The sequence below is a fragment of the Notolepis coatsorum genome, assembly GCF_963971535.1.
Source record: "Notolepis coatsorum genome assembly, chromosome: 18".
NCBI classification, from domain to species: domain Eukaryota; kingdom Metazoa; phylum Chordata; class Actinopteri; order Aulopiformes; family Paralepididae; genus Notolepis; species Notolepis coatsorum.
The window spans coordinates 70,833,792-70,849,200 of NC_140182.1; the positions used below are offsets into that span (position 1 = coordinate 70,833,792).

At 41.9% G+C, this 15,409-nt stretch overlaps 1 protein-coding gene across 1 annotated transcript in view; it reads left to right on the plus strand.

The window, feature by feature from the left end:
• The window catches only part of ptprq (protein tyrosine phosphatase receptor type Q), a gene marked incomplete at both ends in the record, with an annotated part of 179,162 nt that overhangs the window by 121,950 nt on the left and 41,803 nt on the right, over positions 1-15,409 (plus strand). The window contains 5 exon segments of the mRNA XM_084335232.1: positions 4,584-4,940; positions 5,583-5,701; positions 11,955-12,141; positions 14,218-14,450; positions 15,166-15,235. Of these exon segments, the coding sequence (XP_084191358.1) occupies positions 4,584-4,940; positions 5,583-5,701; positions 11,955-12,141; positions 14,218-14,450; positions 15,166-15,235 (966 nt within the window).

Sequence of the window (15,409 nt, forward strand, 5' to 3'; positions counted from 1 at the left end):
GATCTGCACCTCCGGCCTCTCCATCAACAATCTCACCAGCTACTGTATGACCTCACCATCTCTGACCATCTCGTCATCACCCTGGACATTCTCATCCCCACCCCCTTGTGAAACATAAGTGCTCCATAACCTTAAATCCATCCACCCCCCTCCCTTTCCTCCCTATTGGCCCTCCCTGACCCCGCCCTCATCCAGAATGTCTGCCCCACTGAACTGGTCAACACCGAAAACCACACTCTCACCTCCTGTCTCAACCAACTTGCTCCCATAAAAAACAAATCTGTCACCTTCACCCACTCTTCCCCCGGATACACCGACCATCTCCATCAACTCAAATCCAAGGGCCATCAGCTCAAGCTTGTAAACAAAACCGGTCTCACTGTCCATAAAAATGCCTACAAACTCCATCAACAGCACTACAAAGAAGCCCTCAATAACGCACGCCCACCTTGAATCCAATAACCTCTATGAACCCTTCCAATCCGGCTTTTGCACCAAACACAGCACAGAATCCACTCTATTAAAGGTCACCAATGGCATTCTGCTATCTGCTGACTCTGGTTCCCTCTCCATCCTCATCCACCTTGACCTCAGCGCCGCCTTCGACACCATCACCCACTCCATCCTCATATCTTGCCTTCAGACCACCATTGGGATCACTGGGACTGCCCTATCCTGAATCAAATCATATATCTCTGACAGGCACCAATTCATCTACACAAACAACCCTAAATCCCCCATTCAGTCCCCCACGGTGTCCCCCGGGGTTCAGTACTTGGTCCCCTACTGTTTATCCTCTACATCTTACCACTTGGACAGATCCTCCGCAAACATGGCCTCCGATTCCACTGTTATGCTGATGACACACAGCTCTACCTCTCCACCAAGACCATCACTGCCGCCACCCACTCCACCCTCATCACCTGCCTTTCTGACATAAAAATCTGGATGCAAAAAAACGTTCTGAAACTCAACTGTGACAAATCTGAACTAATCATTATTGGCCCAAATTCCCTGACCCGCCCCACCCAGGATTATTCAGTCAACATTGATGGCTCCATTGTCACCCCCTCCACCCACGTCCGCAACCTAGGTATCACTCTTGACCCCAACCTTTCCTTCCTCCTGCATGTCACCCAGATCACTAAAACTGCCTTCTTCCACCTCAGGAACATTGCCCATCTACGCCCCTCACTATCCTTCTCTGCTGCAGAAACACTGACCCACGCTCTTATCACATCCCGACTGGACTACTGCAACAGCATTCTGTATGGCGCATCCACCAAAATCCTCAATAAACTGCAATACATCGAGGCGGCAGCGGACATGGGTGGCGCAGCGGACTAAGCACTCGTCACCAACGCGAGAGGCACTGGTATCGAATCCGGCGATAAAAACACAGAAAAACAGAGAGAGAAAAGTGGATAATAAAAAATAAATGCAATACATCCAAAACTCTGCTGCTCGCATGTTCACCTCCACCCGCCGCTCCGACCAAATCACCCCCATCATCCACGATCTCCACTGGCTCCCCATCATGTACAGGATTCAGTTCAAAATTCTACTCATTCTACTCACCTGGCCCCCTCCTATCTCTCTGACCTCCTTCTCCACCGCCTACCCGCTGCCTCAGGTCCGCAGATGCTAACCCCCTCCAACCCATCAGAACTAAGCTCCGGACCTGGGGCAACAGGGCCTTCGCTGCAGCTGCCCCCACCCTCTGGAACGCCCTTCCCAACCATATCCATCATGCAAACACTCTCTCATCATTTAAAAAAAACCTACCTTTTTACCCTTGCTTTCAACCCATGAACTCTTTCCTTTCTCACCTTTTTATATTATTTGTTTTATTTTCTCTCTACTAATATTGTATTGTTTGTTTTGTAAAGTGTCTTTGAGCATTCGGAAAAGCGCTATATAAATATATATGTATTATTATTATTACCATGGAAGTAGATACAGTATGTATGAGCATAAACCATGGAAGTAGTTACAGTATGTAGTAGCATAAATCATGGAAGTAGTTACAGTATGTATGAGCATAAACCATGTAAGTAGTTACAGTATGTAGGAGCATAAACCATGGAAGTAGTTACAGTATAGGAGCATAAACCATGGAAGTAGTTACAGTATATAGGAGCATAAATCATGGAAGTAGATACAGTATATAGGAGCATAAACCATGGAAGTAGATACAGTATAGGAGCATGAACCATGGAAGTAGATACAGTATATAGGAGCATGAACCATGGAAGTAGATGTGTAGTAGTGTGAACCATGGAAGTAGATACAGTATGGAGCATGAACCATGGAAGTAGATATGTAGGAGTGTGAACCATGGAAGTAGATATGTAGGAGTGTGAACCATGGAAGTAGATATAGTATATAGGAGAGTGAACCATGGAAGTAGATACAGTATATAGGAGCATGAACCATGGAAGTAGATATGTAGGAGTGTGAACCATGGACATAGATACCCGCATAGGCACAATTTACTATACAGATGATTCCATCATCATTACATCGTTGTCTCCTGTTCTGCGATTGGCTTGGAGAATGATATAGATGTCACACGGAAATGAGTACTCACTCAAGAGATGAATTCTGCACATGGTCAATTTAGCAATCTTATCAGAGTCAACAAAAGACATGGCTGACTGCTTAACTCTTTGGGTGCCAAAAACGTAATATTTCGTGTTTCGCCACCAAACGTTGGGTGCCAAAAACGTAATATCTCGTTTTTAGATCCTTTGATATTTTCCCTTTGTTCCCTGTTCTAAACACTCGCCCGGAGCTCTCTATGTCTCTCTGGCTCATCTGCCTATGTTGGAATTGCAATGACGATCGAATCTCACCAGGTGGCAGTATCACCTACCTTTTGAACTGGGGATATCAGTTGTTTTCCAGCCTGGGCCAGTACTGAGTTTACCTCCGGCTCTTTCCGCCTAGTAGTGGATCACAACATAGCAATCGGTGGAAGATTTGGTGCCTCAGAGCTATTCTTTCTCGTATGGTAGACATGCCCAATATACACAAGTAATTGCGATCGCCATGGGACGACTGGGATTTATTCATTTTAGAGTACTTTCTGACTGAGGTAGTATATCTACCTCAAAAAAATATATATCCTGCTAGTATTTTTTTAACGTAAAACATGCTTCTGTAACGATCACAGTGTCGTGTTTTACCGGACATAAAACATGCTTGACAAACTCGCAGTTTCTAGTTAAAATGACCCCCCCCCCCCCTTGATGATTTCGTGAAGACACATGTACATGGTATATACCTTTGATTTTGAAGTATTTGGGGTTTCAGGCGATCAACCAGAACGATTTGGGCATATTGCATATAAAGCGTCATATCTCGCTATCTATGAAAAAATACTGGATTATTTTGGAAAGGGGCGATGTTTAGCGTGTAACAGCGCAAAAACTACAGTATGTAGAAATTAACTGATTAGTCAGTGATGGACTGTGAACAATGCCTGTCAAATGAGCCATACTATTGTCTCCATGGCTATAATACAGAACACACGATGGGTCTGCAAACATCCCTAAAATGGTCAATAATGCTGGCCATTGAGTACAGATGGGGAAAGGGCGTGGCACCCAAAGAGTTAAAAAAACAAGTTTAAATCCCTCCCCCATTTAGGTAACAGTCTCTCATTGGTGGCACATGTCCAGGGCATCATTTTAGAACAGCCATGTCCTATTAGCACATAAATAAATACAATAAATAAACATAATCACAAGAAACAAGACAAATTCATTACTTCATTCAGACCACAAGTTGGTATTAAGGTATTAAGTGTGAGGATCCAGTAAGCTTCTCCAACCACAGCCAAAAGAAAACCGGGGTGCTAATTACGCACCAAAGCCTATTAGGGAGGCTAGATCACTAAATATTTTCAAAAGTAAGCAAAAAACGTACCTCTTCACCTTAGCCTTTTAATACACTCTACGGCTTGGACTCATTGCATCCAGACTGTGATTGTTGTACTGTAGATGAGAACTATTTTATTGCACTGCACTGCAGTATATTTTATATACTATATGTATTTTACTCACTATTTTATAAAAATGTATGTCTATTTTATTGCACTGCTCTTATTCTGTCTATTTCTATACTCATTCTGTGTCTGCACTTTATGCATTGCTTTTATTTAGTCAGAAACCTGCTAATAGTCTTTTATAGATTTTGAAATCTATCATAATCAATAAGAAATATATTACAATATTTTTTAAATATTTGAATCAATTTATTCCAGATATTAAACATTTTCCGGGAGGTTTTAATTCTATGCTCATTATGCCTGTGTATTTTGTGTCTATATCACTCCTATGAAGCACTTCACTTTTTGTATGAAATGTGCTATACAAATAAAGTGTATTATTATTATTATTATTATTATTATTATTATTATTATTATTATTATTATTATTATTATTATTATTATTATTATTATTATTATTATTATTATTATTATTATTCTCTACGAAGCAGCTTGTTGATCCTGTCACCACCTCTTCACCTCGGGGGGAGTCCTCACTCTGGTTGTTATCCCCTCTCTCTCCCCTCCTCAGTCCCCAGTGCTCCCCGCTCGCTGACTGTGTCTCAGGCCTCGGCCACTAACGTCACGCTCCACTGGGCTCCTCCGCTCTCCGCGTCGGGCCTGCTCACAGAGTACCGCATCACGGTGCAGCGGCTGTCCTCTTCCTGCGCAGCGGACGCGCCCTTCGCCGCAGGGGGGGTGGGCCCGGGCTGCGTGGACTCCGAGGTGGTGGTGGTGGTGAACGGGTCGGACGGCACCGGGGGAAACCGCAGTGTCACGCTCCAGTCCCTGTTCAAGTACAGACACTATCGCTTCAGACTGGCAGCTCTGACCAACGCTGGGGAGGGGGAGTACACTCCCTGGGTCTATACACAGACGCTGGCCGGGAGTAAGAATACACACACACACACACACACACGCACACACACACACACACACACACAGACTATGTCTCTGTCTCTCTCTATCTCTCTCTCACACACACACAGTCATAGTGAAGAGGGGGAGAACACACCCTGGGTTATACACACACACTGGCTGGAAGTAAGAATATACACACATACACACACACACACGCACACGCACACACAGAGACTATGTATCTCTCTCTCTCTCACTCACGTACACACACACACACACACACACACACACACACACACACACACACACAGTGAAGTGTCATAGTGACAAGTGTACAAATGAACCCACAATCTTTAAAGACTCTATTTCTGATTGCAATGTGCTAGTGATTAATGACTAATTGGATTTAATAATCTGTGTGGGGGACATGGACTGATAACATGTGGCTTAAGCACCAGTTTCACATGACTGTTGAAGCTGAAATATGCTTGGTTACATTGTAATGTTTGTAATGTATGTTGTTTACAGACGTTTTTTTTTTTTTTTAAATGCTTATTTTCCATCTCTTTATGGATGGTCAAATAGTTTGACTAAAATATACCATCTGATGATGAGATCATGAAAGACACAGATGTGTTTATAGTTATACAGTACCTGTCTCTACCCTCAGACCCAGATGCCCCTCCCCAATCCATAAAGGTGCTCCCCACCTCCACAAGCTTCCATATCCAATGGGAGGCTCCCGCCATCCTGTCTGGACCCACCTCTTACCTGGTGCTGGTCGCTGCTGTGAGTAACACACACACACACACACACACACACGCACACACACACACACACACACACACACACACACACACACACACACACACACACACACACACACACACACGCACACACAGTGAAGTGTCATAGTGACAAGTGTACAAATGAACCCACAATCTTTAAAGACTCTATTTCTGATTGCAATGTGCTAGTGATTAATGACTAATTGGATTTAATAATCTGTGTGGGGGACATGGACTGATAACATGTGGCTTAAGCACCAGTTTCACATGACTGTTGAAGCTGAAATATGCTTGGTTACATTGTAATGTTGTAACACACATACATACAGACACACACACACACACACACACACACACACACACACACCGGTGGAGCAGGGATGAACACTAGACTAGAGACTGTGACACGATCACAGTCATGTCACCAGGACCGGTTAGAGTGGTTGTTACAGCGTAAATGACTGCAATTGCTAATGCTCACGCTTCATATACACGCAATTATATCGTTAACTCATTCAGCGCCGTTCACGCATATATATGTGTTTGTCTGTCAATCGAATAACGGCAACCACGTATATATACGTTATTGGATCGTTATTTCTTTTATTCGCTATTTCCATTCATAAATCACCCAGGATGATTGTGGTACCATATGCAATGTGTCTGAGATCGCAAAGGTCCAATACCGCCGCCTGGTGGTATGCGGCCGATGTTGCACTTCCTTTCTGACTCTGTGTATGACTCTGTGTAACATTGAAATTCCTCCGGGCGGAGTTTTTGAGTAACGTGGACCGAGGGGTATACCCGATCGCATTGAATCGCTTTCGGGATGCCAGATTCATTATGCTGTGGGGGGTTATGGCGTGGGCCAAATAGACATACGATCTAGCAGATGGCAATCAAATAATTGGAATATTCTTTTTGAGCAATTTAACGTCAATTTCAGCTTGGTTGTGCATTTTTTTCATAGCCATCTCCCTGATCAGCATATGCTGTTGTACTAACGAATGCCGTTATTGACAATCAATTAATCAGAAACGACCCCCCCCCCCCTTTTCATGCATGCATGATGGAACATAATATACCGATCATATGCATTTGAATTTTTTATTGTAGCGTGTATAGAGACGAAATGCCAATGGATTAAGTATAATATGCGTCGCGGCCTATTACTGGCCTTCCAGGAATTACCCTAAACCGCTCTAAATCCATACTTATATTCACCATGGTATAAAGCGGGAATGTATGGATGGAAAAAATATTCCTTTTTCACATCTTGAACGAGAGATACTCGATGCCAAATGGGCCATAGTATTGCATATATAGCTATAATATTTAAATAGTTATAGCCCTGCAAACAAGGTGAGCGACTCCATAGGTTTAATGCGTTGGCAGCACATAGCATATCCCATTCCCAACGTGGCGGTCAATGAATTAAGTCAGTGCTTCTCAAACCTTTTCTGTCAGGCCCCCCTTTGGCGGACCAAAATATTTTGGGCCCCCCCCCCCCCCCCGCCCCAACAAAATAGTCATGAAATGGGCCATGTTTAAATTTATTGAAATAACACCAATATCGTGACCTTTCAAATTGTGCAACCACTTTACAACTGTACAATTGTGCAACAACATAACAATACAGTCCAATACACACTCAAAGACTGTGCTTTTTTTTTAAATAGAGACATCTTGTAACATTGCAATACAATTCAATGGACACTCAAGACTGCTTTTTCAAAAATACAGACATCTTGTAACATTGCAATACAATTCAAGGACACTGCTTAAAAAAATAGATAGATAGAAAACTTTGTGAAAAACGTGTGAAAAAACTTGTGAAAGAACTTTGCAATTTGTGCAAAAAAAGAGATAATGTAAGTAAATTATGTGAGTCATCACAGCATTAGTGGCTGCAATGAGCGAGACCCCCTTGATGAGCGCCTGTAGCCCCCTCCTTTTCCCTGCCATGGCCTGCGCACCGTCAGAGCAAAAGCCCACACATAGGAAATAAGCAAACAGTCTTTATTGCTGTCAGTCTTTGACAAGGCAACACGCATGTCATCCTCAAGGCTCAACTTGGCCCTATATTTTGTTTTCAGAGCTGTCATGGATGAAAAGCCAGCTTCACACTGATATGTGGTGCTGAATGGTATCAACACCTTAACTGCTGCATCATGAGATACTTGGTACTCAGCACCACACTCTGAAACTAGCTCTCCAGGTGGTATCAGATGAGATTTCAAATAGTTCTTCCAAGAGTTTGGATGGAGATGTGTCGGGAAGCTTTGTCTCAATGTTGTCTGTAAAGGTTTTTTTTTATCCAGAGTAACTTGGTGATCCTTTTCTGTGTTTTATTAAATAATGATTTTCAGATTTTGAGAAATGGTATTTTCATGGAGAACAGTGCAGCTGCAACAGATAGCACTTTAGTGATAATTTTCTGTAATCCAAAAAAAAATATATATATATATAAATCTCAAGGCCCCCCCTGTCAGGCCCCCCACTTTGAGAAACACTGAGTTAAGTGATGTGTTTCATCCCATGTAGAAAGCGTTTAAATCCAGCAGGATTCTTGAATCTTATTTAAAGGCATGCATCACAAACCTGGGTTTGAAAGATGAATTTCTCTAAGGTATGTGTCAGGAGCATAAATGAAACAGTTGGTGTAAGTCATGGAAAACATACAGGCATATATGATATAAGTTAGGGCTACACTCTCTTAGTTGAAGAATTGGTTGATTTGGTCTTGATCGAAATTAAATACATATTTCTTTTTATTCTTAATTTAACCAGGCAGGTCAATTAAAAACAAATTCTTATTTACAATGGCCTGCCTGGTGAGAGGACAAAGGGGCCTCTTGAAGGGTAACAGGGAATGGGGGGAAAAAATATGAAAAGAGACAGAGATGATACATACATCACAGGGGTGTAATATATACCACAGGGGTAAGGGAAATAATTAAAACACATCAAACAAACAACCAAATAAAAAGGCTGGGTGAGTTGCAGGTTTGTGTAAACAACTCTGCGATAGAGTCCTTAACCTCTTCCGGTACCGGTCCCGAAATGACATCTGGTCATAAATCAATATTTTTCAGTGTTGTATAAAAGTTGCGATTTTAATTTCAAACATATTCAAGTATTAACATCACTAACATGTCACAACAGCATGTAGAATGTATATTATCATCAATACGTTAGTTTAGCAATAGGTTAAAAGTGTCATTAGATAGATTTAACTTTTCGATTTGGTGAAGTCTATTCCGAGAGGGCGACCATTTTGGAAATTTTTAACCATGGGAATTGTAGTCTTTTTGCAGCCATTTTGTAGCAGAGTTCCACAGATATCGTTCTGCGTTGAACGTTTTTAAAACTACACTTCCTGGAAGATTTTATGGGGTTCAAGATTCAGAGTTCTGTAACGTTTCCAGGGAGGACAATGTGAACTTTGGTCACAAGGTGAACAGTGGTTCTCTACCTCCCTTCAGTGGTCTCATACCACCCTCTAGTGGACACCAGCAGACCAGGGAGGACAATGTGAACTTTGGTCACAAGGTGAACAGTGGTTCTCTACCTCTCTTCAGTGGTCTCATACCACCCTCTAGTGGACACCAGCAGATGGTGCAGGCCTTCACATTAACCATGTTGACAAATGTAATTAATATAATTAATGGTATGATTAATGTGATTTCATGGTGTGTGCTGTTGTTGACTTTCCCTCCCCTTGTGTGATGTTGTTCCCCTGTCTGGTTGTGTTTTGGTAATAATGTTTTTGTGTCCTTGTGGTTGATTTTCTGTTTTAGACTGGCTTGCCAGCTGTTGTCAATTTGTAATTAGTCTGATATTTAAGTGTGGGTTTGTCCTCACCTCGTTGTGGCGTCATTCTGTTAGGAATGGTGGGGTAGTGAGGGAAGGAGAGTAGAACCCAATTTGCAGGAAGATAATGAGGTAGGCAGAGACGGCAGGATTCGTGTAGATAAGTCTGTTGAGGTTTTTAAAAGGGGCCTAAAAACTTTTTTTTAACAAGGCATTTGCCTGAATTATTCTTTTACTTTTAATTTGACTTCTATTCATTTTTATTATTATTATTATAATTTTTTTATAATTATTATAATTTTTATGTTCTTCCATTTCATTGGTTGTTTTATTCATTTTATTTGTTTTTATTCATTTAACTTTTTATCTTTATCTCCTGTAGCACTTTGAGATTTTCACAAATATAAAGTGCGGTACAAATTGAATTTATTATTATTAGATAAGGACTTTACTTAGTTCAACAGAACATAAACGGTGCAGCCGTGCTGGCACTAATAAACAGCGAACTTGAGAACACGGAAAACATAAACGGCACAGTCAAGCTGGCACTAATAAACAGCGAACTTGAGAACACGGAAAAAATAAACAGGAAACATGAAAACACTAATACTTACTTAGTACGAAAACACTGTGCAACAACGACGTGGAGAGGAACAGGGGGGAAGCTGGAGGTATGACGCCACAACGAGGTGAGGACAAACCCACACTTAAATATCAGACTAATTACAAATTGACAACAGCTGGCAAGCCAGTCTAAAACAGAAAATCAACCAAAAGGACACAAAAGCATTATTACCAAAACACAACCAGACAGGGGAACAACATCACACAAGGGGAGGGAAAGTCAACAACAGCACACACCATGAAATCATCATTTATTTATTCGTACATGGAATTACCACAGTCCAACAGTACATATTCATATAATTCACCATCATACCATTAATTATATTAATTACATTTGTCAACATGGTTAATGTGAAGGCCTGCACCAGAGGGTGGTATGAGACCACTGAAGGGAGGTAGAGAACCACTGTTCACCTTGTGACCATAGTTCACATTGTCCTCCCTGGTCTGCTGGTGTCCACTAGAGCGTGGTATGAGACCACTAAAGAGAGGTAGAGAACCACTGTTCACCTTGTGAGCATAGTTCACATTGTCCTCCCTGGTCTGCTGGTGTCCACTAGAGGGTGGTATGAGACCACTGAAGGGAGGTAGAGAACCACTGTTCACCTTGTGACCAAAGTTGACATTGTCCTCCCTGGAACTGTTACAGAGTTCTGTATGAATTATTTCAATAACTGTTCATATTCGGGATAATAAGCCACAAAAGGTAAGTTTATCTTCCCTATTGTTAACATGTAGGAACAATTAGATCTGAAATTAGTTTCAAAACGTTTGCACTGTGGGGAAAATAAAAAAGTACAGTAGATTTCATTATCTGTTCTTATGCACGCCTGGTGATACTAAATCCAAATGGCATTTGAAAGATAATATATGTATATATAGAATAGAATAGAATAGATCTTTATTGTCATTGTTACAGTTGTTACAACGAAATTTAAAATGCAGCCCTAGGTGCTAGTAAAAATATAAAAACACAGTCCTAAACAGTATTAAATATAAAAACAGGAGTAAGGCATAAATAACATTAATATAAACAGGGGGGTGTAAAAGATAATTGCACTATCCCTTAATGTTGTTAATGTTAGATTTTCTGTACACATGATCTCAAGAAGGTACTGAACAAGATCAGTGGCAGTTTTTAATGTTTAGTCATTATTAGCATGGTGTTATTCACTGTCAAAGATGCAAAGAAAAATCATAATTCATATTCTCCTTTGTTTCATCACAATTTAAGCAAGCCTAGTAATAGACACAATATTTCTGACACTGTGAATACATTCCCTGAGGTCCATAGATGTCCCTAGATACCAAGAATATGCAAATGGTCCTTGTAGAAGTGGAGCAATATTCCATTTACCTAGGTATATATTTTAGGCGGATCTTCAGAAAATATTCCACGGGTGGAACAGGTTAAAGGGTAGTGAGGGGGATCAATTTGTCCATTTTCAAAGTCTTTCGCATCTCGTTCCAACTGCTGGGAGCAGCAAATTGGAAGGAGGATTGACCAAAGGATGTGTTAACGGGGAACATCTAGCGAGATATGGTGAGCAGCTCTGGTATTATAGGGAGCAGATGACTATTTTAAAAGGTGTATCAAACACATGTAAATATAACAATATAACAGATTTGTCGATTAAATCAACTCATTGTCGATCCTAAGTCCTTCGACTATTAGTGGAAGTAGAGGACAGCCCTGATATAAGTCGTATATATAACATCTGCAGGAAAGTGGCCATATTCATGTAAAGAATCTTTTGAGTCACATTCACATAAGAACATTATTGAAACGTCTTTCCACTTGTATGTTTTCTCAGCTGGAAGGTGGCGGTATGAACTACTCCGTGGTCCGAGCCCCAGGGGAGCTTCAGGTTGTGGTGGTGAGCAATCTGACGGCCTTCACCCTCTACTCTGTGACCGTCACCGCCTTCACCGGCCCCCTGGAGGATGCTGCCCGTGACGGACAGGCCAGTGATCCCACCCTCATCAGGACTCTGGAGGAAGGTAAGGGAGGAGCGGCCTGTCTGGGTCTAATGGTGCGTTCAGACCACGGGCTACAAAGCTGCAAGATGACAGAGCATGGTCAACTATAAAGTATTGCTTGAGCGCCGTGGTCCTTAACCCTTTCACTGCCACACTACAAAGGGTTAACCTTTTCACTACCACACTACAAAGAGTTAACGTTTTCGTCTACCACACTACTGGTAATGAAAGCGTTAACCTTCTGTAGTGTGGTAGGGAAATGTTAACCTTCTGTAGTGTGGTAGTGAAAGTGTTAACTCTTTGTAGTGTGGTAGTGAAAGTGTTAACTCTTTGTAGTGTGGTAGTGAAAGCGTTAACTCTTTGTAGTGTGGTAGTGAAAGGTTAACCGTCTGTAGTGTGGTAGTGAAAGGTTAACCATCTGTAGTGTGGTAGTGAAGGGTTAATAGTATAAAACTGTAGATTACTAGTCGAAGAGAAATCCTACTAATGTTATGAGATTACAACCTTTCTGTTTTCATTGTGATGGAATTATTTTACAGTCAAACATTCACAACAATGACCTGCTAGCTTAACACATTCGGGGCCAACCACATATATATACGTGTTTTGGCGCCATGCTTAAAGGGCCAACCACGTATATATACCTGGCAAGGTTGTTTTGGCTTTTATTCCATTGTAATATCCTACTCAATGTCACCGAGCGGCACTGCAGATTTACCCTACTCTTGGAATTCGGAAAAGTGCATTACGGGCCAGATCCTTGAATGGACTTTTCTGTTAGCCTAAAGCTATGCGTGTAGCCGATCGCCTGGAATAGTTTTTGGGACGCTGAATTCAGTATGCAGTAAAGGAATATAGCATCAGCCAGTGGACATATGGATATACCAGATGACGATCGATAACTGGGAAATCCTTTTTGCAGTCCAACCGGCCACAGGTAAGAGCGATTTGACGTCAATTTCAGCCTGGTCGGGCCTTGCTTTGATAGCCATCCACCCGGTCAGCGAATGAGGCTACTGAGGCTAATGCCGTTATTGGTAATCAATAATCAGAAACGATGTCCCCTGCCCCCCCCCCCCCCTTTCATGCATTCATGGTGGACCATGATACAGACAATATGCATTTTGAGTTTTAACTCTAGCCTGTCTATATCTTGCGTTCCAGGAAATACCCCAGAACATTCTGCTATAACATTCATATTCAAGACGCTATAAAATGGGAATGTATTGATGAAAAAATTATTTATTTAAGGCATATTGAAGGGACGGTTTATAGTGTCAATTGACAATGAGAATGGACAGATAGCAATAATATAAAGTATAGATTTAGCTCTACAAACAGCCTCACGCACAATGAAAGGTTGTTATGATATGCTGGCCGTATAGAGTGGGCCCTGTCTAATCCCGATGGCCCCGAATGTGTTAATCCTTTTGGCAACGTTATGATATTTAAAGAGAATTTTAGTTGAAAGGTACAGGGATCCGTCTGTCAGCAGAGACATAATCTTTTCCGTGCTGTGAGGAAGAGTGTGAGAAACAAAATTGAGCTCATCTCAACATCAATTTGAAACAGCTGTCAGCCGTCACGCCAGGATCTGTCGTCCGTCACACGCCACGCAGAGCGCTGCGTGACAGCCGCGCATATGCAGCTTCACGTTGCCCAATCCCGTCAAAAAGGAATGATTTCCAACACACACAGCACACCCACAGCACAGCGCCGGGATAATGGCTCTTCTGGGGCTTTTTCATCATCTGCTTTGGTTCATGATCTGCTTTTTATTGCATGACCATTTTGAATCTTGAATGAGTCTAAAATGTGCGTTGTGTAATAAACTTTATTTATTTATCTAGTTATCTAGTTTTTTTTTTTTTTTTTTTTTAGAAAAGTTTCTTTATCAATAAATATATCAATCAATATTATTATTATTATTAGTAGTAGTATTACCAGTACATGTCACCATACAGACATGTGACCTCTCTCTCCCTCTCTCTCTCTCTTCTCTCTCTCTCTCTCTCTCTCTCTCTCTCTCTCTCTCTCTCTCTCTCTCTCTCTCTCTCTCTCTCTCTCTCTCTCTCTCTCTCCCCCCCCTCCCTCCAGTCCCTAAGGACCCACCTAAGAACTTGACCCTTGGGCAGGTGGAGGTGAACCGCGTGTTCCTGACCTTCGTCCCTCCAGAGGAGCCCAACGGGAACATCAGTGGCTACCGGGTCTACATCTACTGGCAGGGCAAGGTGACCACCATCGACCGCCTCAAGATCACCCAGAACAACAACAGGACCCTGACCGCTGTCATCGAGGGGCTGAAGGGAGGACACAACTACAGCATAAAGGTCAGGGTTCAAGGTTGTTACATTTACATTGAGCCATTTAGCTGACGCTTTTATCCAAAGCGACGTACAGGTTCTGTACAACAAGTCAGCAGGAAAGGAAGGGTACAACTCTGGCAGCTGAGGGTCAGTAAAATTGTTTGTCAAACAGTGTTGAACTTGAGTGCTACAGTCTTGAGTGCATAGTAGTAAAGACATATTAGCATAGTAGGTAGTAATATAGGCAAGGGACATTCCTTAATAGTAAAAGACAGTATGAAGGTTAGTCGTTTTATTTATATTTTCTTTATATTGATGTAGTGGAGGGTAAACCCTACCCTAGACTCACCCACCTCTTGAAGATGATATATTAATCTTTATGATTCAAATTCACTGTATGGTTTATATTAAGTAAAGCCTGACGCAAGTTACATGACCAATAACTCTAATGATCAACTAATAATGAATGAATGAACCCTACTTATATCCATCCCCCTCTCTCTCCCTTTATCTTTATTCTATATCTATTCTTCATGATTGTGTGTGTGTGTGTGTGTGTGTGTGTGTGTGTGTGTGTGTGTGTGTGTGTGTGTGTGTGTGTGTGTGTGTGTGTGTGTGTGTGTGTGTGTGTGTGTGTGTGTGTGTGTGTGTGTGTGTGTGTGTGTGTGTGTGTGTGTGTGTGTGTGTGTGTGTGTGTGTGTGTGTGTGTGTGTGTGTGTGTGTGTGTGTGTGTGTTCAGATTGCAGCAGTAAATGGGGCAGGTGAAAGCCAGCCCAGCTCAGAGGTGCGGATAACGACAGGGATCAAAGGTACATTTCACATGCAGATAGGTGTAGCTACTAGCCAGCAGTTCTGCCTTTCCGCTGCTCTGCTGCTATAGTGATTCCAGAGGAGTTGTTTGGAAAGTCCAGCAGTGTACAGTGTTCAGTCTTCAGCCTCTCCCTGCAGGTGATCAAATATTGAATATTGAACTATAATAATCA